The 18,558-nt window shown below is 43.9% G+C and overlaps 2 protein-coding genes and 24 non-coding genes across 26 annotated transcripts; all 26 read left to right on the top strand.

The window, feature by feature from the left end:
• The first annotated feature begins 631 nt into the window (after positions 1-631).
• On the top strand, positions 632-703 carry trnae-uuc (transfer RNA glutamic acid (anticodon UUC)). Its single transcript has one exon. It is a non-coding gene; the product is annotated as a tRNA-Glu (tRNA).
• Positions 704-898: 195 nt separating this feature from the next.
• On the top strand, positions 899-971 carry trnar-acg (transfer RNA arginine (anticodon ACG)). The gene has a single exon. It is a non-coding gene; the product is annotated as a tRNA-Arg (tRNA).
• Positions 972-1,066: 95 nt separating this feature from the next.
• Positions 1,067-1,139, top strand: trnam-cau (transfer RNA methionine (anticodon CAU)). Its single transcript has one exon. It is a non-coding gene; the product is annotated as a tRNA-Met (tRNA).
• A 378-nt stretch (positions 1,140-1,517) lies between these two features.
• Positions 1,518-1,589, top strand: trnah-gug (transfer RNA histidin (anticodon GUG)). Its single transcript has one exon. It is a non-coding gene; the product is annotated as a tRNA-His (tRNA).
• A 288-nt stretch (positions 1,590-1,877) lies between these two features.
• On the top strand, positions 1,878-1,949 carry trnae-uuc (transfer RNA glutamic acid (anticodon UUC)). The gene has a single exon. It is a non-coding gene; the product is annotated as a tRNA-Glu (tRNA).
• A 195-nt stretch (positions 1,950-2,144) lies between these two features.
• trnar-acg (transfer RNA arginine (anticodon ACG)) lies at positions 2,145-2,217 on the top strand. The gene has a single exon. It is a non-coding gene; the product is annotated as a tRNA-Arg (tRNA).
• Positions 2,218-2,992: 775 nt separating this feature from the next.
• LOC125787778 (uncharacterized) lies at positions 2,993-6,558 on the top strand. The gene is made up of 6 exons (XM_049472468.1): positions 2,993-3,944; positions 4,039-4,137; positions 4,528-4,605; positions 4,886-5,092; positions 5,188-5,765; positions 5,858-6,558. The coding sequence occupies exons 4-6, from the start codon at positions 5,069-5,071 to the stop codon at positions 6,216-6,218; spliced, it is 963 nt and encodes a 320-aa protein (XP_049328425.1). The 5' UTR covers positions 2,993-3,944; positions 4,039-4,137; positions 4,528-4,605; positions 4,886-5,068; the 3' UTR covers positions 6,219-6,558.
• A 2,217-nt stretch (positions 6,559-8,775) lies between these two features.
• LOC125787776 (uncharacterized) lies at positions 8,776-10,447 on the top strand. Its single transcript, XM_049472466.1, has 2 exons — positions 8,776-9,101; positions 9,240-10,447. The coding sequence occupies exons 1-2, from the start codon at positions 9,015-9,017 to the stop codon at positions 10,422-10,424; spliced, it is 1,272 nt and encodes a 423-aa protein (XP_049328423.1). The 5' UTR covers positions 8,776-9,014; the 3' UTR covers positions 10,425-10,447.
• A 2,044-nt stretch (positions 10,448-12,491) lies between these two features.
• On the top strand, positions 12,492-12,563 carry trnae-uuc (transfer RNA glutamic acid (anticodon UUC)). Its single transcript has one exon. It is a non-coding gene; the product is annotated as a tRNA-Glu (tRNA).
• Positions 12,564-12,758: 195 nt separating this feature from the next.
• On the top strand, positions 12,759-12,831 carry trnar-acg (transfer RNA arginine (anticodon ACG)). Its single transcript has one exon. It is a non-coding gene; the product is annotated as a tRNA-Arg (tRNA).
• A 95-nt stretch (positions 12,832-12,926) lies between these two features.
• Positions 12,927-12,999, top strand: trnam-cau (transfer RNA methionine (anticodon CAU)). The gene has a single exon. It is a non-coding gene; the product is annotated as a tRNA-Met (tRNA).
• Positions 13,000-13,377: 378 nt separating this feature from the next.
• On the top strand, positions 13,378-13,449 carry trnah-gug (transfer RNA histidin (anticodon GUG)). The gene has a single exon. It is a non-coding gene; the product is annotated as a tRNA-His (tRNA).
• A 288-nt stretch (positions 13,450-13,737) lies between these two features.
• trnae-uuc (transfer RNA glutamic acid (anticodon UUC)) lies at positions 13,738-13,809 on the top strand. The gene has a single exon. It is a non-coding gene; the product is annotated as a tRNA-Glu (tRNA).
• Positions 13,810-14,003: 194 nt separating this feature from the next.
• trnar-acg (transfer RNA arginine (anticodon ACG)) lies at positions 14,004-14,076 on the top strand. The gene has a single exon. It is a non-coding gene; the product is annotated as a tRNA-Arg (tRNA).
• A 95-nt stretch (positions 14,077-14,171) lies between these two features.
• On the top strand, positions 14,172-14,244 carry trnam-cau (transfer RNA methionine (anticodon CAU)). Its single transcript has one exon. It is a non-coding gene; the product is annotated as a tRNA-Met (tRNA).
• A 737-nt stretch (positions 14,245-14,981) lies between these two features.
• trnae-uuc (transfer RNA glutamic acid (anticodon UUC)) lies at positions 14,982-15,053 on the top strand. The gene has a single exon. It is a non-coding gene; the product is annotated as a tRNA-Glu (tRNA).
• A 195-nt stretch (positions 15,054-15,248) lies between these two features.
• On the top strand, positions 15,249-15,321 carry trnar-acg (transfer RNA arginine (anticodon ACG)). Its single transcript has one exon. It is a non-coding gene; the product is annotated as a tRNA-Arg (tRNA).
• Positions 15,322-15,416: 95 nt separating this feature from the next.
• trnam-cau (transfer RNA methionine (anticodon CAU)) lies at positions 15,417-15,489 on the top strand. The gene has a single exon. It is a non-coding gene; the product is annotated as a tRNA-Met (tRNA).
• A 737-nt stretch (positions 15,490-16,226) lies between these two features.
• trnae-uuc (transfer RNA glutamic acid (anticodon UUC)) lies at positions 16,227-16,298 on the top strand. Its single transcript has one exon. It is a non-coding gene; the product is annotated as a tRNA-Glu (tRNA).
• Positions 16,299-16,493: 195 nt separating this feature from the next.
• On the top strand, positions 16,494-16,566 carry trnar-acg (transfer RNA arginine (anticodon ACG)). The gene has a single exon. It is a non-coding gene; the product is annotated as a tRNA-Arg (tRNA).
• A 95-nt stretch (positions 16,567-16,661) lies between these two features.
• Positions 16,662-16,734, top strand: trnam-cau (transfer RNA methionine (anticodon CAU)). The gene has a single exon. It is a non-coding gene; the product is annotated as a tRNA-Met (tRNA).
• Positions 16,735-17,112: 378 nt separating this feature from the next.
• On the top strand, positions 17,113-17,184 carry trnah-gug (transfer RNA histidin (anticodon GUG)). The gene has a single exon. It is a non-coding gene; the product is annotated as a tRNA-His (tRNA).
• A 287-nt stretch (positions 17,185-17,471) lies between these two features.
• On the top strand, positions 17,472-17,543 carry trnae-uuc (transfer RNA glutamic acid (anticodon UUC)). The gene has a single exon. It is a non-coding gene; the product is annotated as a tRNA-Glu (tRNA).
• A 195-nt stretch (positions 17,544-17,738) lies between these two features.
• trnar-acg (transfer RNA arginine (anticodon ACG)) lies at positions 17,739-17,811 on the top strand. The gene has a single exon. It is a non-coding gene; the product is annotated as a tRNA-Arg (tRNA).
• A 95-nt stretch (positions 17,812-17,906) lies between these two features.
• On the top strand, positions 17,907-17,979 carry trnam-cau (transfer RNA methionine (anticodon CAU)). The gene has a single exon. It is a non-coding gene; the product is annotated as a tRNA-Met (tRNA).
• Positions 17,980-18,358: 379 nt separating this feature from the next.
• Positions 18,359-18,430, top strand: trnah-gug (transfer RNA histidin (anticodon GUG)). Its single transcript has one exon. It is a non-coding gene; the product is annotated as a tRNA-His (tRNA).
• Positions 18,431-18,558: the final 128 nt, after the last annotated feature.

The raw sequence follows: 18,558 nt of genomic DNA, 5'->3' as shown, positions 1-18,558 counted from the left end.
AAGACTTATGTTCTCCTTGCACATATATGTGCAGTTAATCACAACATCTACGAACAGGGAAAACGAATCTGATTCCAGCTTTTACTTAACTTTGCAAGTACTTTAGAAAAAAGCCTACAGTGGATCATGTAACAGTAGGCTCTTGTTATGATCCGGTAAGTGTTGTTGCACATCTTTCCTCCGATGCATATATCCAGTCATGTGCCGTACAATCAGTTGACAAGCCTATTGCCTGGGAAGAGAGCAAGATCTTTGCTAGTGGATGGTGGGGTGCAGTGATCGTATAGTGGTTAGTACTTTGCGTTGTGGCCGCAGCAACCCCGGTTCGAATCCGGGTCACGGCAAGTCCTTTAAGCTTGCAGCAGGCTTTTCTTGCCTGTCTTTGGAATCATTTAAAGTAAAACAGGTGCATGTCTTGTTTTTCGGTAGTACTGCTTCAGCAAAGCGTTGTGCAACATGGCGTGAGGATGAGGCATGTGTCTGCTTGTCAGATTATTCTAAATTTCGTTTCTGGATGCTTGAGAAAATTCTTACGGATGCAAACACTTAGGAAATTGTCCTGCATGAGGGCCTATTTCTAAACTCAAGAGTCTAATGACATAATTTTCCTTGTGCCTTTTTAACCTTGGAGTCCCATATGGTCTAGCGGTTAGGATTCCTGGTTTTCACCCAGGCGGCCCGGGTTCAACTCCCGGTATGGGAAGCTTCTTGCTGGCTGAGGAAAGCAGAGTGATGCCATATCATTTTGCTGGGTTTCAATGGCGATCCTGTTGGAACTTCTAATAGTGCAGCTTGGGTGTTGGGATCTTGCTTTACTTCAGAGCTAAGAGGCCCATTTTGGTGTGACATAGACCTGAAATGTCCTCTTATCCACTTTGCCTGACAGTTTCTTGCTGGTGGGCCAGTGGCGCAATGGATAACGCGTCTGACTACGGATCAGAAGATTCTAGGTTCGACTCCTGGCTGGCTCGGCTCCTCTGCTTTTGTCGCTCCCCAACATTCGCTAAGATTACTTTGGTTCTTGCCATCCCCTGTGGTGCTGGCAGGTAACTAGCTGCATGCCTGAGCCTCGTTAGCGCAGTAGGTAGCGCGTCAGTCTCATAATCTGAAGGTCGTGAGTTCGATCCTCACACGGGGCATTGATCATTTTTAAATAAGAAACATGCTCGTAATATCCTAAGAGACTCACCTTGTTTTGTTTGGAGCATGGTAAGTGAAGGAGTTTAAGCACCAGTATCTACAATAAAGACTTATGTTCTCCTTGCACATACATGTGCAGTTAATCACAACATCTACGAACAGGGAAAACGAATCTGATTCCAGCTTTTACTTAACTTTGCAAGTACTTTAGAAAAAAGCCTACAGTGGATCATGTAACAGTAGGCTCTTGTTATGATCCGGTAAGTGTTGTTGCACATCTTTCCTCCGATGCATATATCCAGTCATGTGCCGTACAATCAGTTGACAAGCCTATTGCCTGGGAAGAGAGCAAGATCTTTGCTAGTGGATGGTGGGGTGCCGTGATCGTATAGTGGTTAGTACTCTGCGTTGTGGCCGCAGCAACCCCGGTTCGAATCCGGGTCACGGCAAGTCCTTTAAGCTTGCAGCAGGCTTTTCTTGCCTGTCTTTGGAATCATTTAAAGTAAAACAGGTGCATGTCTTGTTTTTTGGTAGTACTGCTTCAGCAAAGCGTTGTGCAACATGGCGTGAGGATGAGGCATGTGTCTGCTTGTCAGATTATTCTACCTTTCGTTCTCTGGATGCTTGAGAAAATTCTTACGGATGCAAACACTTAGGAAATTGTCCTGCCTGAGGGCCTATTTCTAAACTCAAGAGTCTAACGACATAATTTTCATTGTGCCTTTTTAACTTTGGAGTCCCATATGGTCTAGTTGTTAGGATTTCTGGTTTTCACCCAGGCGGCCCGGGTTCAACTCCCGGTATGGGAACCTTCTTGCTGGCTGAGGAAAGCAGAGTGATGCCTTAACATTTTGCTGGGTTTCAATGGCGATCCTGTTGGAACTTCTAATAGTGCAGCTTGGGTGTTGGGATCTTGCTTTACTTCAGAGCTAAGAGGCCCATTTTGGTGTGACATAGGCCTGAAATGTCCTCTTATCCACTTTGTCTGACAGTTTCTTGCAGGTGGGCCAGTGGCGCAATGGATAACGCGTCTGACTACGGATCAGAAGATTCTAGGTTCGACTCCTGGCTGGCTCGGCTCCTCTGCTTTTGTCGCTCCCCAACATTCGCTAAGATTACTTTGGTTCTTGCCATCCCCTGTGGTGCTGGCAGGTAACTAGCTGCATGCCTGAGCCTCGTTGGCGCTACCTGGAACACAAGCGCCGGCTTCCAGCACGCCAATCGTGTCACTGTTCTTCCAAAGCCGCTTCCATTTTTCTCCAATCAGCTCACGGCACAGTGTCCATTTCTTACCAATGAAATCTGCTCCTCAGATAACCCGTCCATTTCTTGCCAATCAAAAACCTTGGCGGGTCTCCATTTCTTGCCAATCAAATCGCAGCGATTGCCTGACGCTCTGTCCATTTTTAACCAATTAAATGTTTCTCCACCACTCCATTTCTGACCAATCAAAATCCATGCCGCCTCTCCTTTTCTTACCAATCACATCCCTTCAACAGTTATAGGTGAAAAAAATGATCTAACTATCTAGTTAGCTGTCTATCTTTTTTGAAAATAGTTTATTTAGCTAGCTAGCTCCGTTGGTAATATTGGAATAATATGGCATCTAAAAAAAAACACCGAGCGATGGGTGATGAGGAGTGGGTGGCCAGGCTAAAGACCTTCGCTGGTACGGGCGTTTGGCCCTCGGAGGCGGGGAACAGGCCAGCCCCGAGGCAAAAGAAATGGCATGAGCTCTATCAAAAGGCAAGCATTAAACACATAATAAATCAAGGCTGCGATGTAGGGATTTTTACGTGTTTAAGATAGTTTTGTAGTTTTATTTGTATAGACAGTCTGAACGGTTTATAGAAACGTGACAAAAGAGACTATTCTACCTATTTGTTTTTATTATTAAACACATTTTCTCAGTGTGTTAATTAATTTGTTATAAATTGTTGTAACAAAGTCATTTTGACGCATCAAACGCGTCTAATACCTATCATGCTTATTAAAATATTATTATTATATTCGTAAACATATCTAATATATACATATTAAGTTCTATTATATATTTAGATTTGCACTGGTTTCTCTAGAACACTGCTCTGAAGGACTCTGAACCATTTGATTATGCATAAACAGTGGAATCCCCCTATAGATTATTCAGTGAGTACCACGTGATTTTAGGTCACACAATATAGAATTAAATTAATGTGTTATACACTTAATGTGTTAATACATTTATACACTGACTGACCATTTCATTTACTATACTGTACATTATGACTAGAGCCCCATAAAGATGGTTATGGGACACATAAATTAAGATGCCAGTTAATACAGTTATACACTGACTGACCATTTCATTTACTGTACTGTACATTAATGACTAGAGCCCCATAAATATGGTTATGGGACACATAAATTAATGCCAGTTAATGCATGTGCCTCACACTTTTGTCCTGTTTGTGACTTTCCTGGCCCCTCAGTGTCTGCCTACAAGCTCACATAGTGTCAATCTACATGTATGTTGTTCTACAGTGGCTAATGAAATCACAAATCAAGTCCAGTAAGAGTATGAAGCCAGAATTCTACATTTTGTAATGATTTATTTAATTACGGCACATACACGTTTTGGTACATTACTGTCCTTTAACAATTGGTTTTAATGCTAGCTACATTACAGCACAATTAACAATGCAGTCAGTAAATTGTCCTATTGGAATTTCTTGCAGATAGAGAAGTGTCCAGCACAGCTCAAACAACAGACGTCAATTTTTGGGGGTCGTCAGAGCTGTGTGTGCGGGTACCACTGTGTAAAGGTGTGGAAATAGGTGGATATAATGAGCAGAAAAGCATGTATTATGTATTTAAGTGATTTTTAATGGTTGTACTTTTTTTAATGTATTTCTTTAGACCACTAGTGAACATACATCTACTGTGCCATGCACATCAAGACAACCTGTGTGTTCCAGCCCCTCTTTACCCACACTCACAGTTTCCCAGCGACAAATAGTGAGTGAAGTATTCCCTTCTTACTTTTTATGTTTGTTTTTTACCCTTAAAAAGGGTCTTCTTCAGTTTTTGGTAGACAAATTTTGCTGGAATTATTATTGAAAGAGCGTTCTTACTCAAACCAGTTTTAAGTACTCCCATGTGGTACAATACGATTTTCTTTTTCTGTTCCCAATTAGTGAAATTTCTACATTTCTACTAATTTCTACACATTAATTAATGTATTAATTAATGTAGTCAAATCTCTATCAGTGTAAAATTAAGAAAAACAATGGTCATTATATTTGTATGATCATTTGTATGATCAAATGTTTTTTGCTTTTTTAAAATTAAGATGTTTATATGATACCACTTGGACTAAATTGCTCTAATTTATTTTTCTTTCTTCAGTTTAAACCATCTCGTTTTGGTGGAAAGCATGTCGCTGCAGCAAAACCAGTGCTTAGTCAGGCCAGGCCTCCAACTAAGGTATGGTTTAGTGCATGGGCCACCACTCCGATCTGTAAAGGGCCAGTCAGGGTGTATGTTTTTATTTCAACCAAGCAATGACATGTCCTATATAACCAACTGTTTAAAGGCTGAGACTAGCCGATTAAGCAAGTAGTGCTGCTGGTAGTTTAGAAAGCATACCGGCCAAGATTGGAGAACACTGGTTTAGAGAATGTAAATGTTTGTTATATCATAGCATAATTTGAGCTGTCAGTATAATTCGCTATAAACTGTTGTTGATGTAAAATCTGTTCTCTAGGATCATGCCACTGACACTACTACAGCTGGCCCACCTGCATTCACCAGTCCTGCTGTTGCCAGGGCCACATCCACTGCCCTGCAGCAATCATGCAGTCCCAAGACTTACATCCAGACCACATCCCCTTTTTCCTTGCCTCCTTCTTTATCTACCTCTGCAAGGAGGAAGCCATCCACCTTGTCGATGTCTTCTGTGTCCACCGTTTCTGTAAGTTTCAGTGTCTAAATTAGGATGTGGTTTGTCTTTGTTGCCTTAATATATTTTTAATTATCCCTTTTTTAATGTGTGTATGTGTGAAACAGAGTGAATCCATTACCACCAGCTGTGCATCAGATGACTGCCCCAGTGTGGAAACCACTCTATCCAGTCTTCCCTCTGTTGTACCTGCTGTCCCACCTGTCCCTCAGACTCCTTCTCAATCTCCTGCTCTGTCATCTTCTGGTTTCAATGATTTCTGGTTGCCAGCAGAGATGAAGAAAAACATCCCTCTACAAGACCAGAAATGGATAGCATCCACATTGTGGGGGAATCAGAGACTTAGAAGTGGCCTGAAGCTATGGTATGAGCCACCTACACCAGCTCTGATTTACCATCAGGTGCCCACACCAGATCCCTTCTTCACCCATCGTCTTCTTGTGTGGATGCCATACCACCTGTGGAAGGTCAGGTTGCAGTGCCCAGACTGCGGCAAGCAGCTGACTGGTTGCGGAATCCATAAAAGAGTGCGACATGTCTTGGACATTGACAGATATTACCTGATGGTGACCGAGACTCTCCGTTGCAATTTTTGTAAAGTCACCCATCTGTCAACAAGCAAGACCGTCCTGGACCAACTGGATGTCCCTCACCGGTCAGAGTTCCGAATCATCCTCACACGAAAGTAAGTAGCACAGACTGTCAGTTACATTCTGAGCACAACTTTAAATTTACCTCAGACAAAATTCTACAATAGTTGTCTGTCTTGTTTTGCAGGTATGCTTGTGATATTAGGGTCATCCGTCTGATGAGAGAGAGGACATTGGGGAACAGCTGCAATCGTCTCCTAAAGCAGCTAAAAGAAAATCACAGTGAGGAGTGGTTGATTCGCCTTGCCAGATATTTTGGGGAGTGTGAATCTTTTGTAGCGCATCCCAGCCTTTTTCCTGTGGTTTTTCAAGAGCCCCCAGAGCCGATTGCTGTCCCCACAGAAAGATGGCTTCTTACAGTCTACGGAAAGGACATAATGAGTCGAGTCGACCACATCAAGGCTTCCATTACGTCCATTTTTGGATCCATCTTAAAAATGGACTCCACTAAAAAGGTATTAGATCATTACTGTGTAACATTTAGATAAAATTCCACTCAGGGTTTTTGTGTGTGAAATGCTCTGTTCTAAAGAAATGTGTGGAGTCAGAATTGTTCTTGGCTTTGCTGTTTGAAATTTTATTTGCTTCTAAAATTACCTCTATTTTATGATCAACACACAAAACACTTGTAGGTTTACTGGTGGTTTTGAATAGCAAATGAAATGGCTTTATTTGCACTGCAGATATAACCTCTCCTTTCTATCACCATATGTTAAATCAGTGAGATTCAGTAGGTTTCTCTACTAATTAACAATTCCCATTTAACAATGGCTGATTATTGATGCAATGCAATCTTATGTCCTATTGTTTTGTTAGATCACAAGGAAGCTTGCTGGTCCAGCCAAGGGGACAGCACAGTGGATGACCTCTGTCAGCAACGAGAGAGGTCAAATTCTCATCAGTGTGCTCACTGCGCAAGAGGGGCCAGGATTGGATGCAATGGTCAAAGGTCTCATCAAGAGATACTCCCAGGCAGCCATGGTGCCACCAAAGCTCTTGTATGTGGACTCTGGCTGCTGCAAGGACACAGGTGGGCAGACTAAACTGGAGGAGAGGTTTAGCGGTTGGCCAGACCTCACTGTCAGACTGGACATCTACCATTTTATGAGGCGCCTGGCTGTCGGTTGTACCACTGACGCTCATCCTCTGTACCCCACGTTCATGGCCCGACTGTCCTCGTGCATTTTTGAATGGGACCCAAATGATGTTGCCTTGCTGCGCTTGGCAAAGAGGAAACAGCTTAAAAAAGAGGGTGTTCCTGGGGTGACCAGTGCAATGGTGGACAGGAACATCACAAAAGATGAGCTGGCCCAGTACTGCAGACGAAGGACACGGGGTGAGGAGACCACAATCCTCCTCATTCAAACACTCCTGCAGGAGCTGATGGGAGAGAAGGGCAGAGACCAAATGGGTGTCCCTTTGTTGGACAATGTCAGAATGGAGCACATATGGCGTGTGCAGCAGAGGCATGTAAAGTGCATTCAGGATGTACCAGGTGTACCACTGTACACTGACATAGGGAACACCACAGTGGAAGGCATTGTACTAACCAGGTACAGATGTGCAAGAGGCTCTACATCCCTGGAATCCTTCCACCTGCACCTCAACAGATTCATCCCAGGTGAGTTGTGGCAATATAATTAAAAGACATTTACTGTTAGCAAAGAACAAATTAGCATTGCGATGGTTAAACTGTTTGATTAAAATGTATGTGTATTTTTAAGGTACACAGGCCAACAGTCTCAACTTTCAGCTGTACCTGTTGGAGGGTCTTAACAGGTGGAATCATAACAGGAGTGTGGAGTCTGTGGCATCCAAACCTCCCTCTTTTCTATGTTATTCTGGGGACCTGCTTCACAGTGTGAACAACAGCTCTCTGAAAGTGCTTGGGCGGAGGTTTGTCCCATCCTTTCAGCCACCCACACAGTACACTGGTAAGTTATTCTGAACTTAAAACACTCCAAACTGTTTAATGTCAAAGTATTTATGTTACCCAGCTCAAGGTCCATTCTCTTAATTTAACATGTTATTGAGCTTGTTTTAAGTTATACTATTTGCAGAGTAACAACCCAACTTTATCTTATTTTACATCAACCATTCAAGATACATCAATGTTTGTACTATTTATTAAAGAGAAGTTCCATCAGAAATAAAAGTAGATTAGTTCAACAAGCAGTCCCAAATGTAAAATGCCAAATGTTATGTTTCAAGTCCAAGTAACTGAAGACAATGTGTATATATTTTTTTAAATATCCAAATCTTAACACAACTCTGGTTCCTGTGTATTTGTTCCTACAGGAGAATTAATTGGTATAGACTACTTGTATGAGCAGACTGGGCACTCTTTTCCAGAGATGGAGAAGGAAACTGAAGAGACAGATGAGTTATTAGAGGACATTGCCTTGGAGTATGAACACCTAGATGAGGGTTTTGATGAGCCTGTGTTTCCCATCCTGGATAACATTTTAGCTGATCCATTGGCTGCTACCATCACCATCCCAGCTGTGACCTCACCCTCCATTGGCCTTCTGCTTGTGCCACCATCAGAACAAACATCTGTGCTCTCACAGTATCCACCATCACCTCTGCTGCCTGCTACTCACATTTCTTCTCCCTCACCACACCAGTGTTCTGTACCACCTGTTGCTCCACTTACACAGTCCTCTGCCTCCTGCGTGGCTCCTCCTGCCCTCACACAGTCCTCTGCCTCCTGCGTGGCTCCTCCTGCCCTCACACAGTCCTCTGCCTCCTGCGTGGCGCCTCCTGCCCTCACACAGTCCTCTGCCTCCTGCGTGGCTCCTCCTGCCCTCACACAGTCCTCTGCCTCCTGCGTGGCTCCTCCTGCACTTATACAGTCCTCTGCCTCCTGCGTGGCTCCTCCTGCCCTCACACAGTCCTCTGCCTCCTGCGTGGCTCCTCCTGCCCTCACACAGTCCTCTGCCTCCTGCGTGGCTCCTCCTGCCCTCACACAGTCCTCTGCCTCCTGCGTGGCGCCTCCTGCCCTCACACAGTCCTCTGCCTCCTGCGTGGCTCCTCCTGCACTTATACAGTCCTCTGCCTCCTGCGTGGCTCCTCCTGCCCTCACACAGTCCTCTGCCTCCTGCGTGGCTCCTCCTGCCCTCACACAGTCCTCTGCCTCCTGCGTGGCTCCTCCTGCCCTCACACAGTCCTCTGCCTCCTGTGTGGCTCCTCCTGCCCTCACACAGTCCTCTGCCTCCTGCGTGGCTCCTCCTGCACTTATACAGTCCTCTGCCTCCTGCGTGGCTCCTGCTCCAGTTGCACAGATGTCAGCGTCCTTCATGCCCCTTGCTCCACTTGCGTCAGTCTCTGCCACCACCGATGCCACTACAGAGGAGCCTGTAGAGCAACTGGTAAGCAAACAGTTACTTCACACTGAGAAAATAAGCTATCAATTCTATAAAAATTGAGTAAGAAATATTTATTAATGTGGTTTGCATTTGCTCTTTCTCAACCATCACTAATCTTAATGGGTTTATTTGTTATTGCAGGCTGTAGATGACCATAACATACCTGGGATGGACCGTGTGGACAGCCTTGCTGAGTACCTAGTGGGTCTTCGCAGTGAAACAAGTCTGATAATAACCAACCAACAGGCTAGTACCATTATAGGCCTTTGGCAAAATTTGCTACCATATGACCAGCAGCGTGTAGCTTTTGCTGCTCGTTATCAGGACCGGCTCACCACAGGCAGGTTCAGGTCACCAAAGAAAAAAAGAGAGTTTACCCCTGGTGTGGAGAGCCTAAAACGCTGCATTCTGAGCTCCTCTGGTTCTCCTGCCCAGTGGCCAGACTGTTGCCGTCTGTTGGAAGCCATTTTTGTCAAGCTCTGTGGAATACACAGGAGCCCAAAAAAACAAGGGCAGGTGACTTTGTCAAGGTGGGCTTTGATTCTAAAAGACTACAGCAAAATCCGACAGCTTATCCTGGGTAATGGTGCTGTTATGCAAAGCACCACTCTTCAGCTAGTGGAAGTCAACTCAACCACCCTGAACCAATGGTACAACAAACGAGTCAAGAAACAGGATGTTCAGTTAGTGCTGCAAGGGATAAACCTGCCATCTTCTGTCCCTGTTGCCACTGAGCCTCTTCAGCCTGCAAATCTTCGCCCTGCTGTTGCTCCTCCACCACCAGGTGTTCAACATGTGTACCACTTGCCACAAAGCACAGTAGGGCAGGCAAAGTGTAAAAAACGAGCTGCATCAACAGATGACCACTTCTTACCACCTTCTGCACGTCAGAAGATGTGTGCTCAGAGGAAACTTTTTCCAAAGCCTTCAACTGTCCCGTCTTCTCAAACATTTTCTCTGCAAACCACTACAACTTTAAGTCAGCCAGCAGTGATATTTAAGCCTTCCCCTCCTTTGTCTTCCATTTTTACCATACCTGTATCCTTCCCTGTCTCGTCTGTGAGTACTGTTGCCCAGACAACAGCTACAACAGCTTCATCGGTTGCACCAACCCCATCCATGTGTACTACAAAGAAATCCACATCCAAGGCCAGGTTTAATAAAAGGAGAGTGGAGGCAAACTCCTGTCGCAAGTGTGGGCAGTTCAGAACTGAGACAACAGGGCACAGTCAGTATAAAGGGAAAATATATTGCCCTAATACAGAGACAATGTCTCGGGAAAAGTGGCTTGAGGAGACAAAAAAGAGAAAAGCTGACCATACCTAAACACTGTACATTTAACTGTATTTTGACCATACCTAAACACTGTACATTTAACTGTATTTAGTTTGTTTGTTTTTTTGTTGTTGTTGCTGACAATTTTTCTCTCCGTCATGTTATTTATAGAGTAAAATAAGCTGGACTCCTAACATTTTTTGTTAAATGTTTGATAATGTCTCTGTTGGTAAAAATAATTACACTTTTGAGTGTAAATTCAAATAAATTTCCTTTGAAATTCAGTTAGTTATTCAATTCTCTTGTTTGTAAAAAAAAACATATAATAAAAACCAACTGCAAGTATATAAAATGTTGTGGTATCTGTTATACTATATAAATATTGTAGTATACCTGTTATGCTATAAAGAATATTGTAGTATACCTTTTACACTATCTAAATTATTGTGGTATACCCCTTTATACTATATACAATATTGTGGTATACCTCTTATACTATGGAAAATATTAAGGTATACCTTTAAAATATATAAAATATTGTAGCATCTGTTTTACTATGTAAAATATTGTGGTATACCTGTTATACTATATAAAACGTGGTGTACCTGTTATACTATATACCACGCTGTGACATACCTGTTACACTATATAGAACACTGTGGTATACCTGTTAGACTATATACAACGCTGTGGTATACCTGTTACACTATATACAATACTGTGGTATATCTGTTACATACAACGCTGTGGTATCCCTGTTACACTATATACAACGCTGTGGTATACCTGTTACACTATATACAATGCTGTGGTATACCTGTTACACTATATACAACACTGTGGTATACCTTTTACACTATATAGAACATTGTGGTATACCTGTTTTACTAATTTATAATATAATAATTATATTATAAATTAATTAAATAATAAATTAACAGTAAATTAAGATTGGTGTATGGGAAAACATTTGTTTAAATGCCTTTAAAGTTTCAGTTAATTTTAGTTACATTTAAAATCTAAGCTGCTGTTCTTTGATAGCACACCGGGATTTGAACTTGCGACCTTTGTATCTGCCCCGATCTTCCCTTTAGCTCAGAAAATGACAATAATAATAAAAAAGAAACATATTCAACGAAATAAACACCGCAGTTTTTTTTAAAGAGGCAGAAACAATTCATTTTTCAGTTTTTGCTCGATGGTTAACTTTTCTTTTTCTCGCTTTCTTTCCTTTTCCCTTCTTCCTCCTTCTTCCCCCTTCTTCCCTCCATTTTTTCTTCTTCCCACTGGAAAGCAGACTATTGTTCCCCAGCTTTAGTGCAGTAGGTAGCGCGTCAGTCTCATAATCTGAAGGTCGTGAGATCGATCCTCACACGGGGCATTGATCAATTTTAAATGAGAAACATGCTCGTAATATCCTAAGAGACTCACCTTGTTTTGTTTGGAGCATGGTAAGTGAAGGTGGTTGAGCACCAGTATCTACAATAAAGACTTATGTTCTCCTTGCACATATATGTGCAGTTAATCACAACATCTACGAACAGGGAAAACGAATCTGATTCCAGCTTTTACTTAACTTTGCAAGTACTTTAGAAAAAAGCCTACAGTGGATCATGTAACAGTAGGCTCTTGTTATGATCCGGTAAGTGTTGTTGCACATCTTTCCTCCGATGCATATATCCAGTCATGTGCCGTACAATCAGTTGACAAGCCTATTGCCTGGGAAGAGAGCAAGATCTTTGCTAGTGGATGGTGGGGTGCCGTGATCGTATAGTGGTTAGTACTCTGCGTTGTGGCCGCAGCAACCCCGGTTCGAATCTGGGTCACGGCAAGTCCTTTAAGCTTGCAGCAGGCTTTTCTTGCCTGTCTTTGGAATCATTTAAAGTAAAACAGGTGCATGTCTTGTTTTTCGGTAGTACTGCTTCAGCAAAGCGTTGTGCAACATGGCGTGAGGATGAGGCATGTGTCTGCTTGTCAGATTATTCTAAATTTCGTTTCTGGATGCTTGAGAAAATTCTTACGGATGCAAACACTTAGGAAATTGTCCTGCATGAGGGCCTATTTCTAAACTCAAGAGTCTAATGACATAATTTTCCTTGTGCCTTTTTAACCTTGGAGTCCCATATGGTCTAGCTGTTAGGATTCCTGGTTTTCACCCAGGCGGCCCGGGTTCAACTCCCGGTATGGGAAGCTTCTTGCTGGCTGAGGAAAGCAGAGTGATGCCTTAACATTTTGCTGGGTTTCAATGGCGATCCTGTTGGAACTTCTAATAGTGCAGCTTGGGTGTTGGGATCTTGCTTTACTTCAGAGCTAAGAGGCCCAGTTTGGTGTGACATAGGCCTGAAATGTCCTCTTATCCACTTTGCCTGACAGTTTCTTGCCGGTGGGCCAGTGGCGCAATGGATAACGCGTCTGACTACGGATCAGAAGATTCTAGGTTCGACTCCTGGCTGGCTCGGCTCCTCTGCTTTTGTCGCTCCCCAACATCCGCTAAGATTACTTTGGTTCTTGCCATCCCCTGTGGTGCTGGCAGGTAACTAGCTGCATGCCTGAGCCTTATTAGCGCAGTAGGTAGCGCGTCAGTCTCATAATCTGAAGGTCGTGAGTTCGATCCTCACACGGGGCATTGATCAATTTTAAATGAGAAACATGCTCGTAATATCCTAAGAGACTCACCTTGTTTTGTTTGGAGCATTGTAAGTGAAGGTGTTTAAGCACCAGTATCTACAATAAAGACTTATGTTCTCCTTGCACATACATGTGCAGTTAATCACAACATCTACGAACAGGGAAAACGAATCTGATTCCAGCTTTTACTTAACTTTGCAAGTACTTTAGAAAAAAGCCTACAGTGGATCATGTAACAGTAGGCTCTTGTTATGATCCGGTAAGTGTTGTTGCACATCTTTCCTCCGATGCATATATCCAGTCATGTGCCGTACAATCAGTTGACAAGCCTATTGCCTGGGAAGAGAGCAAGATCTTTGCTAGTGGATGGTGGGGTGCCGTGATCGTATAGTGGTTAGTACTCTGCGTTGTGGCCGCAGCAACCCCGGTTCGAATCCGGGTCACGGCAAGTCCTTTAAGCTTGCAGCAGGCTTTTCTTGCCTGTCTTTGGAATCATTTAAAGTAAAACAGGTGCATGTCTTGTTTTTCGGTAGTACTGCTTCAGCAAAGCGTTGTGCAACATGGCGTGAGGATGAGGCATGTGTCTGCTTGTCAGATTATTCTACCTTTCGTTCTCTGGATGCTTGAGAAAATTCTTACGGATGCAAACACTTAGGAAATTGTCCTGCATGAGGGCCTATTTCTAAACTCAAGAGACTAACGACATAATTTTCCTTGTGCCTTTTTAACCTTGGAGTCCCATATGGTCTAGCGGTTAGGATTCCTGGTTTTCATCCAGGCGGCCCGGGTTCAACTCCCGGTATGGGAAGCTTCTTGCTGGCTGAGGAAAGCAGAGTGATGCCTTAACATTTTGCTGGGTTTCAATGGCGATCCTGTTGGAACTTCTAATAGTGCAGCTTGGGTGTTGGGATCTTGCTTTACTTCAGAGCTAAGAGGCCCATTTTGGTGTGACATAGGCCTGAAATGTCCTCTTATCCACTTGTCTGACAGTTTCTTGCCGGTGGGCCAGTGGCGCAATGGATAACGCGTCTGACTACGGATCAGAAGATTCTAGGTTCGACTCCTGGCTGGCTCGGCTCCTCTGCTTTTGTCGCTCCCCAACATTCGCTAAGATTACTTTGGTTCTTGCCATCCCCTGTGGTGCTGGCAGGTAACTAGCTGCATGCCTGAGCCTCGTTAGCGCAGTAGGTAGCGCGTCAGTCTCATAATCTGAAGGTCGTGAGTTCGATCCTCACACGGGGCATTGATCAATTTTAAATGAGAAACATGCTCGTAATATCCTAAGAGACTCACCTTGTTTTGTTTGGAGCATGGTAAGTGAAGGTGGTTAAGCACCAGTATCTACAATAAAGACTTATGTTCTCCTTGCACATATATGTGCAGTTAATCACAACATCTACGAACAGGGAAAACGAATCTGATTCCAGCTTTTACTTAACTTTGCAAGTACTTTAGAAAAAAGCCTACAATGGATCATGTAACAGTAGGCTCTTGTTATGATCCGGTAAGTGTTGTTGCACATCTTTCCTCCGATGCATATATCCAGTCATGTGCCGTACAATCAGTTGACAAGCCTATTGCCTGGGAAGAGAGCAAGATCTTTGCTAGTGGATGGTGGGGTGCCGTGATTGTATAGTGGTTAGTACTCTGCGTTGTGGCCGCAGCAACCCCGGTTCGAATCCAGGTCACGGCAAGTCCTTTAAGCTTGCAGCAGACTTTTCTTGCCTGTCTTTGGAATCATTTAAAGTAAAACAGGTGCATGTCTTGTTTTTCGGTAGTACTGCTTCAGCAAAGCGTTGTGCAACATGGCGTGAGGATGAGGCATGTGTCTGCTTGTCAGATTATTCTAAATTTCGTTTCTGGATGCTTGAGAAAATTCTTACGGATGCAAACACTTAGGAAATTGTCCTGCATGAGGGCCTATTTCTAAACTCAAGAGTCTAATGACATAATTTTCCTTGTGCCTTTTTAACCTTGGAGTCCCATATGGTCTAGCGGTTAGGATTCCTGGTTTTCACCCAGGCGGCCCGGGTTCAACTCCCGGTATGGGAAGCTTCTTGCTGGCTGAGGAAAGCAGAGTGATGCCTTAACATTTTGCTGGGTTTCAATGGCGATCCTGTTGGAACTTCTAATAGTGCAGCTTGGGTGTTGGGATCTTGCTTTACTTCAGAGCTAAGAGGCCCATTTTGGTGTGACATAGACCTGAAATGTCCTCTTATCCACTTTGCCTGACAGTTTCTTGCCGGTGGGCCAGTGGCGCAATGGATAACGCGTCTGACTACGGATCAGAAGATTCTAGGTTCGACTCCTGGCTGGCTCGGCTCCTCTGCTTTTGTCGCTCCCCAACATTCGCTAAGATTACTTTGGTTCTTGCCATCCCCTGTGGTGCTGGCAGGTAACTAGCTGCATGCCTGAGCCTCGTTAGCGCAATAGGTAGCGCGTCAGTCTCATAATCTGAAGGTCGTGAGTTCGATCCTCACACGGGGCAATGATCATTTTTAAATAAGAAACATGCTCGTAATATCCTAAGAGACTCACCTTGTTTTGTTTGGAGCATGGTAAGTGAAGGAGTTTAAGCACCAGTATCTACAATAAAGACTTATGTTCTCCTTGCACATACATGTGCAGTTAATCACAACATCTACGAACAGGGAAAACGAATCTGATTCCAGCTTTTACTTAACTTTGCAAGTACTTTATAAAAAAGCCTACAGTGGATCATGTAACAGTAGGCTCTTGTTATGATCCGGTAAGTGTTGTTGCACATCTTTCCTCCGATGCATATATCCAGTCATGTGCCGTACAATCAGTTGACAAGCCTATTAACTGGGAAGAGAGCAAGATCTTTGCTAGTGGATGGTGGGGTGCCGTGATCGTATAGTGGTTAGTACTCTGCGTTGTGGCCGCAGCAACCCCGGTTCGAATCCAGGTCACGGCAAGTCCTTTAAGCTTGCAGCAGACTTTTCTTGCCTGTCTTTGGAATCATTTAAAGTAAAACAGGTGCATGTCTTGTTTTTCGGTAGTACTGCTTCAGCAAAGCGTTGTGCAACATGGCGTGAGGATGAGGCATGTGTCTGCTTGTCAGATTATTCTAAATTTCGTTTCTGGATGCTTGAGAAAATTCTTACGGATGCAAACACTTAGGAAATTGTCCTGCATGAGGGCCTATTTCTAAACTCAAGAGTCTAATGACATAATTTTCCTTGTGCCTTTTTAACCTTGGAGTCCCATATGGTCTAGCGGTTAGGATTCCTGGTTTTCACCCAGGCGGCCCGGGTTCAACTCCCGGTATGGGAAGCTTCTTGCTGGCTGAGGAAAGCAGAGTGATGCCTTAACATTTTGCTGGGTTTCAATGGCGATCCTGTTGGAACTTCTAATAGTGCAGCTTGGGTGTTGGGATCTTGCTTTACTTCAGAGCTAAGAGGCCCATTTTGGTGTGACATAGGCCTGAAATGTCCTCTTATCCACTTTGCCTGACAGTTTCTTGCCGGTGGGCCAGTGGCGCAATGGATAACGCGTCTGACTACGGATCAGAAGATTCTAGGTTCGACTCCTGGCTGGCTCGGCTCCTCTGCTTTTGTCGCTCCCCAACATTCGCTAAGATTACTTTGGTTCTTGCCATCCCCTGTGGTGCTGGCAGGTAACTAGCTGCATGCCTGAGCCTCGTTAGCGCAATAGGTAGCGCGTCAGTCTCATAATCTGAAGGTCGTGAGTTCGATCCTCACACGGGGCAATGATCATTTTTAAATAAGAAACATGCTCGTAATATCCTAAGAGACTCACCTTGTTTTGTTTGGAGCATGGTAAGTGAAGGAGTTTAAGCACCAGTATCTACAATAAAGACTTATCTTCTCCTTGCACATACATGTGCAGTTAATCACAACATCTACGAACAGGGAAAACGAATCTGATTCCAGCTTTTACTTAACTTTGCAAGTACTTTAGAAAAAAGCCTACAGTGGATCATGTAACAGTAGGCTCTTGTTATGATCCGGTAAGTGTTGTTGCACATCTTTCCTCCGATGCATATATCCCGTCATGTGCCGTACAATCAGTTGACAAGCCTATTGCCTGGGAAGAGAGCAAGGTCTTTGCTAGTGGATGGTGGGGTGCCGTGATCGTATAGTGGTTAGTACTCTGCGTTGTGGCCGCAGCAACCCCGGTTCGAATCCGGGTCACGGCAACTCCTTTAAGCTTGCAGCAGGCTTTTCTTGCCTGTCTTTGGAATCATTTAAAGTAAAACAGGTGCATGTCTTGTTTTTTGGTAGTACTGCTTCAGCAAAGCTTTGTGCAACATGGCGTGAGGATGAGGCATGTGTCTGCTTGTCAGATTATTCTAAATTTCGTTTCTGGATGCTTGAGAAAATTCTTACGGATGCAAACACTTAGGAAATTGTCCTGTATGAGGGCCTATTTCTAAACTCAAGAGTCTAATGACATAATTTTCCTTGTGCCTTTTTAACCTTGGAGTCCCATATGGTCTAGCGGTTAGGATTCCTGGTTTTCACCCAGGCGGCCTGGGTTCAACTCCCGGTATGGGAAGCTTCTTGCTGGCTGAGGAAAGCAGAGTGATGCCTTAACATTTTGCTGGGTTTCAATGGCGATCCTGTTTGAACTTCTAATAGTGCAGCTTGGGTGTTGGGATCTTGCTTTACTTCAGAGCTAAGAGGCCCATTTTGGTGTGACATAGGCCTGAAATGTCCTCTTATCCACTTTGCCTGACAGTTTCTTGCGGGTGGGCCAGTGGCGCAATGGATAACGCGTCTGACTACGAATCAGAAGATTCTAGGTTCGACTCCTGGCTGGCTCGGCTCCTCTGCTTTTGTCGCTCCCCAACATCCGCTAAGATTAATTTCGTTCTTGCCATCCCCTGTGATGCTGGCAGGTAACTAGCTGCATGCCTGAGCCTCGTTAGCGCAGTAGGTAGCGCGTCAGTCTCATAATCTGAAGGTCGTGAGTTCGATCCTCACACGGGGCATTGATCAATTTTAAATGAGAAACATGCTCGTAATATCCTAAGAGACTCACCTTGTTTTGTTTGGAGCATGGTAAGTGAAGGTGGTTAAGCACCAGTATCTACAATAAAGACTTATGTTCTCCTTGCACATATATGTGCAGTTAATCACAACATCTACGAACAGGGAAAAACGAATCTGATTCCAGCTTTTACTTAACTTTGCAAGTACTTTAGAAAAAAGCCTACAGTGGATCATGTAACAGTAGGCTCTTGTTATGATCCGGTAAGTGTTGTTGCACATCTTTCCTCCGATGCATATATCCAGTCATGTGCCGTACAATCAGTTGACAAGCCTATTGCCTGGGAAGAGAGCAAGATCTTTGCTAGTGGATGGTGGGGTGCAGTGATCGTATAGTGGTTAGTACTTTGCGTTGTGGCCGCAGCAACCCCGGTTCGAATCCGGGTCACTGCAAGTCCTTTAAGCTTGCAGCAGGCTTTTCTTGCCTGTCTTTGGAATCATTTAAAGTAAAACAGGTGCATGTCTTGTTTTTCGGTAGTACTGCTTCAGCAAAGCGTTGTGCAACATGGCGTGAGGATGAG

This window comes from Astyanax mexicanus, chromosome 25, assembly GCF_023375975.1.
Source record: "Astyanax mexicanus isolate ESR-SI-001 chromosome 25, AstMex3_surface, whole genome shotgun sequence".
Taxonomy (NCBI): Eukaryota; Metazoa; Chordata; class Actinopteri; order Characiformes; family Acestrorhamphidae; genus Astyanax; species Astyanax mexicanus.
The sequence above is the reverse complement of the archived record's forward strand: the minus strand, read 5'-3'. Positions and strand labels throughout refer to the sequence as shown.